Here is a 9760-nt window from a genome sequence, read left to right on the forward strand (position 1 = left end):
GCTCTCTCCCAGCCTGGGCTCCAGCAGGCGGCTGGCCTTCCCTCTCCTTCCCGCCCCGGGCTTCACCACTTGCTCTCTCTGCCCAGATGGCTTCTCCCAGCCACTCTGCTCAGCTGACGCCCTCACACCCTTATGCTGTAAATACTGCACGTTTCTGTCTGCTCACCACTCCTACCCTGTAAAGAAAAACAATGTGCTGCTTTGCCCTGAACTCATGGCCCAGCTCCAAGGTCCACCAAGCAGGGCCACAGTCCCCGACCACACCTGTCGGATCCAAGAGCAGTTCTGGGGCTTTGGGAAACTGCTGGGAAGGGCAGGGCAGCACAGTTCTCTGGACCTGAGGAGACATGTGCCCAGAGCCATGGAGCGGGAGCCGCCTGATGATGGGGCCGCCCCAGGAGCTCAACCCCAGCTCTTCAGGGAAACGATTGGTAAACTTGTTTTCTCGTTACGTGAAGCTCTTAACAGTGCTGGCTCCTCTGCTTCAGGTCTCAGGTTAAATGTCATTTTATCAGAGTTTACCAACTTTCCAGTCAGCTCCCTACTCGCATCCTTTATAATACTGGTAGAATGTGTAAGAGGATGTTGGAGTGTACATTCGTTTAATGTTCATCGCCCCACTGGCATAAGCTCAGTGAGGACAAGGACCTCATTTGCCTGCCTTGTTCATTATTACACCGGTACCTCCCAACTGAAAATATTTAATCAGTTAGTGATAACATCGAACACTTACTATGCTAGACGTGGTTCTGCATACACTCATTAACCCATTTAATTCTTAACAAGTAACTCGCAGCGAATAGGTGCTAGCATTTTGACTTTCAGATGAGGAAATTGAGACTTTAATGGACATTTCTCTCCAGGTCCCATTTCCCACCCAGATTTGCTGACCACCTCCGGGGTGTGTTCCCTCCCCCACATCCTCTGCCAGCCCCCCCCCGCCCACCGCCCCATTCCTCTCCATCCTGATCTCCAGCCAAACTCCTGGCAAGTGCTCTGGTTTGTTCATGCCACCTTCCACGCCACACCCTTTACCTGCTGGGAGCCTAAATCCAATCCCTGTGGGTGCTGAACAAGCTCACGTGCCATCTTCAGCAGCAGCTTGTCTTTCTTGTGAAAGCTGTAAACCAGCCTTTACAGCTGGTACCAGACCAAGGCTGTCCCAGGGAGGATCTGGGTGTCCGATCTGTCTGCTCCCCCAGGCCTGCGGTACCTGGTATGTGATAGGCACTCATGCCGTACATTTTATTCCCTGGAACTGTGGGAGGAGTTAGTTTACTACAGATTCTAGCAGTTTTCAATATTTTATGCAGATTTTGAAAATGCTTCAGGTGGTTCAGCTCATTGATCGTTTAGATTGCCTTAATTTCATCCTACGCAGGACGTTTTCTCAGGAGCTGGTTATAGCTGGTCTGGCCTGAGAGTGTGGACAGAGTAGGAGAGTCTAACAGCTGAAGGCAAAGGTGAGGGGGCTACGAACGTCTTTTTTCTTCTTTGTGGCCGTTTATTGAACATTCCCTCTCTAAGCCCCCTTTCACTGACTCTTCTCAATGTCCTGAGGTAGGCATGTGATTAGAACATCTTTATACAATAAACTCAGCATTCCCAGGCTGATGGGTTTTGCTTATTAAAATTATTTTAGTATTTAGTATTAAAACTGCATTTTAAGTTTTAGCTTATTCTTCCTAGGGATTTCTGGGGGAGGGATCAATGACTGTCTTCATAGAATAGTTCCCTAGTTCAGGATTAATCCTAACAGAATAAACATACTGCCTTCAAGCTTGTTCCATTACAGATTCTGAGAACCACCTGTATCTAAGCGATAGGCTACACACCAGAACACTCAGACCTCACCTGGCTGCTCTGACACTCACCCTGGAAACCATGACCATATCATTTCCTAAAAAGATAGATAGGCATTTCGGCCTGTGCCAAAACTGAACCAGGCCTGTGAACTCTGGATGACGGTCCCTTGGCAGAAGTCTGTAAAGCAGGGGACAGTTTCACTGCATACAGCAGCACCAGCATAGCGGGTGGAAGCCAGCCTGCAGTGAGCTGAGGACAACACAAGGCTACTTTTGGAAACATATTTCAAGTCATCTATTGTTGGCTCCCGAGGTTCACAGCCCACTTGCAAGCAGGCCTCCGTTTCAGCTACAGTGAAATGGTAGCCACTGCCTGCCCCGCAGTGCTGAAGGTGAAATGAGGTCAGGCACCTCCGAGCTCCTCAGCACAGCTCAGCACTCAAATTATAAGCCAGTGTTTCACAGAAACTATAAGTTTGGAGTTTGTGATAGAATAGAAACAGGTAGGCTGAGTTCAGCTCTATTTAAGAGTAACAGTTTGCCTAACAGTTTAACAGCTTTCCTTCCCCGCACAGCTGCCCCTACGTTCGCACACACACGCACACACACGTACACGGAGTTGATCTCTGAAACATACCTGAGCCAGTAACCACTATGGGCTTGAAAATTTAAGTATAAACTTAACATCAACTCCCTACTAAGGATCTGGTAAGTAACTGAAAACCCCAAGCTCCTGTGCGCTGTGAGGAAACTGAAAAGACAGCCCAGCAACACCTGTTCTCTAACTCACTCTCCGCAGGGAAGATGCCTCAAGAGCGTGTGAGGCAGTCAGAACACTGGCAGCTGAGCTGTCACAGTGGCCATGAAGCAGCTCAGTTACTCACTCAAAGCCTAAGTACAAGCTTTTGATTCTCAGCGTTATAGTCAATGATAAATGCACTAGCTATTCTTTACCTGTACTTTTGGTGGAAGATTGCAATCTTTAAAGGAAGAATTCCTTTATGTTGGGACATAGAGGTGGCCAGCAGACACGTGGCCAGGTACCCAGCATCACTAATCATCAGGGAAATGCAAATCAAAGCCACAAAGAGTAACACCCCACACTGGTCAGAACGGCTACCATCAAAACGACAAGAGGTAAGTGCTGGCAAAGCTGTCACCCCCGTGTTCACTATAGCATGATTTATTAATAGCTGTGGTGTGGAAACCACCTGAAGTGTCCATGGGTGGATGGATAAAAAAGTTGTGAGACACACACACACACACACACACACACAGAGGAATATTAGCCATAAAAAAAGGAAATCTTGCCATTAGCAACAGCATGGATGGATCTAGAGGGCATTATGCTGAGTGAAACTAGAAAGACAAAGATATTGATAAATACCACATGACCTCACTTCTACGTAGAACCTAAAAAACAACAAACCAACCAACAAAACAAAACCAAATTCATGGATACGGAGGACAGACTGCTGGTTATCCATAGTGAAGGGGCAGGGGTGGGCAAAAAGGGTAAAGGGGGTCAACTGTATGGTGACAGCTGGTAACTAGATTGTGGTGACTGATCTGTATTGTATGCAAGTAAGGAATTATGCTGTATACCTCAAACCAATATGTTGTTAGGTACCAATTTTACCTAAAAGAAAAAAAATCCATTTTAGAACCAAGCAAATAAATCACTTTATTTTCAACTAGTGGGAAAATAACGTGGAATTACCCCATTGTAGGAGTTCACACAGTTATGAAAAGTTAGCTTACAAAGTCTTTTAATGAGTTCCTGCCTTCTTGATCTGCATAGTGCATCAGTATCTTCTCCACAAACAGGAAGGTAATCATGGCTCCTCTTCTCCAAAAAACTAGATTTAAGGTAATTTTATGACGTAAGGAGCTCAAGTCCATCCAGCTGTGAGTGAGTAAAGAATCTAAGGGTTTGGGGCAAACTTCAGTGGAGAAGAGGCCCTAGATCTGGGTTCCAGGCTCACACCTGTCACCTGCTGACTGACTGCACCAAGGACCCCAATCCAACAATCATTAGATTTTAGGGCTGCTTCTGTATGTACAAGATCAAATTACTGCAATTTTACTTTGCTAGTACATTTTTTTAAAATTTTGGAATGCACATTTTCAAAATTTTCTACTGCAACACACTGAAATCAACAGGCCTTATCACATACTGCACGCTGTATATAAACTTCAAAATGAGACTGTAACAGTGCCCGTTCTGACTGGCCTCTACTTCATGGCTAACTTTGTTCCCTGCATGCCAGGCACTATTCTTAGCCCTATGCAAACATTTAATTAGTCTTCACAATCCTATGGGCTGTTACCTCCATTTTACAAATTTTAAACAAAAAACACAGGTTCAACTAACTTGTCCAAGGTTGCTACTAGTGTGACCAGGATTTAAATGTTCAGCCCAACTGGTTTTAACCACTATGCATACTACCTCCCAAATCAGACACGAGACAGCCCCAGCACTGAACAGGGCGTGTGACCATCCCCTACACTCATCTCAACTTGACCTCATCTCTGACCTTCACCCTTGCTCTTAAGATTCCTTTTTCATTCCTCCCTCCATTTTCACATCTTCAAGGCAAACCTTTCCATCCTTATCCTAAGTTCTAACCCTTGTTCTGCTATACTACTTCCTGCCCTCAGAATGCCCCGTTCTCCCCACTTTTAAAACATAAAAAGGCCTCACTGTGGCACCCATTCTCCTTTTCTCTACATGCCATCACCCCTTGATCCAGGCAGGCTGCTCCTCCAAACACAGCTTCTTCAACGCGCCTCAGCTCAGACACTCCCCCCACCCCCCTCCCAATTCCCACAGGTCCTTTTCCCAACCCATACAACCTTCTAGGTGACAAACTCCTGCCCTATGTAACAGTCTCATGGCTTTCTTGTTCTGCTCCATTTGGACTTAAACATACCAACTCCATTAACCCATGCCCCATTAACTTTCACACTCAGAGTGACTGCAACATATATTTAACAATACAGTTTTACATAGAATGCTAAGAGCACTTTTCATATTTTACAGAAGCACTTGAAACATACGGACTTTCTATTAATATTCATACCATAGCAAAGCCAAATCTAACTCCTAAATAGATGCATTACAATTTGTTTAGAGTTTAAAGGCTTAATGGCAATAAGGAGGGGAGGAAGAAACAAAAGTTAATTTTACATAACTGAATGGAAAATAAGTTCAAGAAACAGTAAATAAACTTTAATATGGCCTCAGGCGCCCTGAAGGAGGCGGTGCCCGATTCGGAGGAGTGATGGCTATGTCCAGATAGTCTCCTATTTGGAACTTCTGAGACTGCAGGGTCATGGAGTCGTCCGTCCCCTTTCTCCCAGACATGGTGCTGCCAATCTCCTTTACTCTGCAGGAAAGGAGGTCACCTGTTAAGGGTGGCTGATCGAGGACACTGAGTGTGCAATGCAAAGTGCACGTGAGCGGAATCTGCTCCACTGCCTTACAGCACAGTTAAAAGTCTATTATATTAACCTAAACCAGATATTAAGATATATAATCTATAGTCCCCCTCCACTAAAGAGATTCAGTGAAGGGACTATACCTATCAGTGAAAGCATACTGAAATCAAAGAGATTATAGGAATTAAAAATGAAAAGTTACCTACCGATAGCCAGGCCTCTTAAGATCTGTAAAAACAATTGCAAAATTGAAGTGTGTGCCCTTCTTTCTGGCTTCTGGGTAGACTTCTTTTACTAAACTAGTCAATTCTTTCAAGGTTGCATCCATCCTGTTTTTAGGGGAAAAGACATTCCATCTGATTAACCAGCAATGATGTAATAAGAATACTGACATACGAGTTAATTACATGTGTCTCAATTGCAACTTTACCTTAGAAACTGTGAGGGTCTTACAACTGAGTTAATTTTAAAGCATCTAGTAATACTACTTGCCCCCAGATATTCCCCTTACCAGCCTCAGTGTTTAAAATTTTCATGAATTAAGGTCAGACTGGTAGCATGCTAAAAGGGACTTCAGAATTACATATGCTACCTTCTGTTGCTATGTAACATCTCATTGGCCTAGTGATTTACCCACTTAAGGATAACTAGTCCAAATTAATCCAAATTCTTAAAATAATTGCTTTTCATTATTTCGAAGATATACTTTTCTACATTTTAGCATCTCCTTTCTAAGACTGAGTGTTCTGATGAGTTTTAAAATAGATGGACTCCTAAAACCAACGAAATATGGAATTTTCAAGACAAAATACAAGCTCCTGCCAAGGTACACATCCTTACCCTCTTATCCTGCCAACTGCTACTTGAACTCACACCTTAATACAGTCCCTTGAGCTAATATGGCACAATCTGCAAAAATCTTTCAAAATATAAGCATCTTGTATTGCAAGCAACAGTCTAAGTTTCTGAACTGTTTTCTTCCCTGACAACTGGGAACGTGAAATGGAGGACTTGGAACTTGCAGCAGCACCGCCTGCAGGGTGCTATACAATAACTCCAGATGCAAGGCACCTGTAAAGATGAGAACTCCAACAGACAGTATCGAGCAGGGAACCAACTCTGCACCCTATTTACACCACCTCCACCACATCACTCAACTAGAACCATGGCTTCAACTGCAGTGAGAGCAAAAACGTCCACGATGACCACATCTACTTCTGTTCTCTACTGCTGCTGAATCCTCCTCAATATGCTCATGACAGAACTCAACAGTGTCCCCCACAAAACATGCCCTTCCTCTCATATTACCATCAAAACTACCATCACTCACTTAGATGCCCAGGTCACAAACCTAAGCATTGTTCCGTTCTTTTCATCTCTATCCTGTTGTTTTTACCTCCTAAAGACACATCAAATCAGACTTCCCTGGTGGTCGAGTGGTTAAGACTCTGCGCTTCTACTGCAGGAGGTGTGGGTTCAACCCCTGGTCAGGGAACTAAGCTCCCACATGCTACATGGCGCGGGCAAAACACAGATCAAATCTATTTTTTTCTTCATCCCCACATCATGGCTTTGTTTCAGCCTCTCATTATTCAAATCTCCATATGTTGCTTTCAACTCATCTCAACTTTTCTTCTGACATTCTAATGTTTATTCTGTATCAATTATTCCCTGGTATGTATGTACAGTGTACACTTACCATATGTACCAGAAAGGACTCTTCCTAACAACACTTTCCATATATTGTTATCTTGCTCATAATGAACGAGGGGAATTCGGTTCACACCTTTTTATCAGTCCTTACAGTGAGTCCTCCACAAGCTTCCCACCTGCTGTGGACTATCCCCAGACCAACAGCTGGAGTACCGAGTGATGCTTTCTGACCAGTAGTCTAAAGTGTGAGGACACAGGTGACAAATGCAAGAGCTCTCTGGGTTGAAGCCTTTGCTGGGTGACTCTGAGGATCAGTTTTATGTGTCAATTTTGAGAAGCTACAGCCCCCAGTTATTCAAACACTAAGGCAGGTGTTGTGTAAGGCATTTTGTAGATGGGATTAAAGTCTATAATCAGTTGACTTTAAGGCCGATTATCCCAGATAATCTGAGTAAACCTCTTTCAATCAGTGAGTGGGCCTCATTCAGTCAGTTGAAAAGGCCTTCAGAGTAGAGCCAAGACTTCCCTGAAGAAATTCCAGCAGCTTATGCTGGAGAGTTCCAGCCTGCCCTTCCTCATAGCCTGCACCACAGCCTAGGGACTTAGGTACCTAGGCAGTCCCACAATTGTGTGAACCCATTCTTTGCTATAAATCTCTTTATATCTCCTAGTGGTCTGTTTTTCTGACTGACCTGTTACAGTGATCTAGATAATTCTCTTCAATAACCTGTTTAGTGTCCCCCCAAGCACAGGATGTACCACTCCTCTGGTGCGTGGGGGGGTTCCCCCAGCTCCACACAGTGCCTTCACTTTAGCAAACTCCACTAGCTTCTGCTGGGCTCCTCTGGACTCACTCCTTTCTCCCTGACTTGTCTTAAGGCCACTTACTTTGGCCCCTCAGTCTACTTTCACACATTAAGAATTCCCAATCTTCCCTCATTACTGCTTCTGGGAGTGGCAGCAGGGCTCTGTACCTCACCAACCATCCAGTCTTTCTTTGGCCACCATGTTGAGGTATAACACAAGGTTGTCTGTCCTTGTTTTGTTGCAGTTTATAGACAGGAGGACAGTTTAGGACAGTAGTTTTTTTGTAATTTCTTTCTTGATTGAGAGTGGAGAGTCTGTAAAACAATCTGACCCTGCCATCTCTACCCTAAAGTCTTAATTAGCATTATTTCTTCTGCTTTCTCCCCGAGATTGAGTTTACTACAGAGAGGAGCAGTACCCCTGGGTCTGAGCAAAGCATCTGATGAACAGGAACTCTCAATTTGCTGGAGGAAATATAGACGTTAACATCGGAACACAGGTGTTTATCAACCTATGAATAACAGTTCTTCCCTATAAGTTAAATGAACCTTCCTGAACTTTTATTCTGGAACAATACTAAACTAGAATCATACTACATAAATTTAGCTTAATGGTGGAAACAACCCCCAAGGGTTCATCAACAGACAAGTGGACAGACAAAATGTAGCATATCCTTCCAATGAAATACTCTTCAGCCATAAAAAAGAATGAAGTTCTGGTACATGCAAAACATGGATGGACCCTGAAAACATAAGTGAAATAAGCTAGACACAACAGGACAAATATGACATGAGAGCATGTATATGAAATACTTAAAATAGGCAAATTCATACAGACATAAGAGCAGTGTCTACGGGAGGCGTTCCCATTGTTCCTGCTTACTGAGTACAGAAATTCTCTTGGGGGGAATTTAAAAGTTTTGGAAATAGTGGTAATGATCGCACAACGTGAATATATTTAATGCCACAAAACTGTACTCTTAAACAATTAAAATGGCAAATATCACATATATTTTACCACATTAGACATACGTATTTTTTAAAATTACACCACTTTTTACTGCTACTAAGAAGCCACTACAATGTCAAACCAAGGAACTGCATGCAGCCTGCTGTATGTAACGGTCCTAGTCTGGCATGGGGTAGGGAAGGTACACTTATGGAACATTCGCTGGCAGGTCGTCAGTAAACACACATCAAAAGCTTCTCCATGAGTCGCCATACCAAAAATCACCCGGTTCTGTTTGTTTTTTTTGATGCTCCGGCACCTACGGCTTAATACTCCGTACAAACGCTCTACGAGGCCGACAAACGTCACCCAACAGCACCACTCCCCCGCCCACCCCCGTTATTCCAGCACCACAGACTCCACCAAGATTAGGGGCGGCTGCCGCACTGAAGCATCTACGTGTCACTTTCGGACCAAGCAGCCACAACAGTGACAACAACCTTGGGTCACCTCTTAACGACCCCAAAGTCTCAACATCAGACGTAAAAGCGCCACAAGGCGAGCAAACACCCGTTTCCCCAACAGCTGAGACCTCGACTTCCCGCGAGCTGCGCCCAGAGGCCCGAGCGTTGGCGGGGCTGAAAATGCGGCGGCTGGGCCCCCAGCGACGGCAGGCCCCCGGCCCCGCCGCGACCCCCGGCCCGACCCCCGGCCCCGCCTCACCAGGTGTAGATCTGCAGCTCGCTGGACGGCACGTTTCCGCGGGAGAACTCGTCCATGCGGTGGTGGCGGCCGTTGTTGGTGGTGAAGACGCGCAGCAGGAGCGGGCAGGTCTGGGGGCGGGAGCGGCGAGAGTCAGGCGGCGCAGAGCGCGGCCCCTTCCCTCCCCCCTGCCCGCGCACGGCCGCCCCTTCGCCCTGGGGCCGCCTCGGCCTCTCCCGACCCGCACCTTCTCCCGATCGATGGGCTTCTCCGGCTCCTTCTTAATTTCCTCCTGGGTAACGCGCGACTCCACCGCCATCTTCCTCCTGCGGCCCGCGAGACGCTCGCTCTGACCTCCGACCCCGGCAGCGAGCATGAGACCCACACCTCTCGCGAGGAGACGC

General features: G+C 45.7%; 1 protein-coding gene across 1 annotated transcript; it reads right to left on the reverse strand.

Annotated features, from left to right (window-relative positions):
- Positions 1 to 4777: 4777 nt before the first annotated feature.
- On the reverse strand, positions 4778 to 9744 carry SAP18 (Sin3A associated protein 18). Its single transcript, XM_057707738.1, has 4 exons — positions 9604 to 9744; positions 9378 to 9487; positions 5453 to 5575; positions 4778 to 5194 (listed from the first exon to the last, which is right to left on the reverse strand). Exons 1-4 carry the CDS (start codon positions 9730 to 9732, stop codon positions 5038 to 5040), a joined length of 519 nt encoding a protein of 172 aa, XP_057563721.1. The 5' UTR covers positions 9733 to 9744; the 3' UTR covers positions 4778 to 5037.
- Positions 9745 to 9760: the final 16 nt, after the last annotated feature.

The sequence above is a fragment of the Hippopotamus amphibius genome, chromosome 14 (genome assembly GCF_030028045.1).
Source record: "Hippopotamus amphibius kiboko isolate mHipAmp2 chromosome 14, mHipAmp2.hap2, whole genome shotgun sequence".
Taxonomy (NCBI): Eukaryota; Metazoa; Chordata; class Mammalia; order Artiodactyla; family Hippopotamidae; genus Hippopotamus; species Hippopotamus amphibius.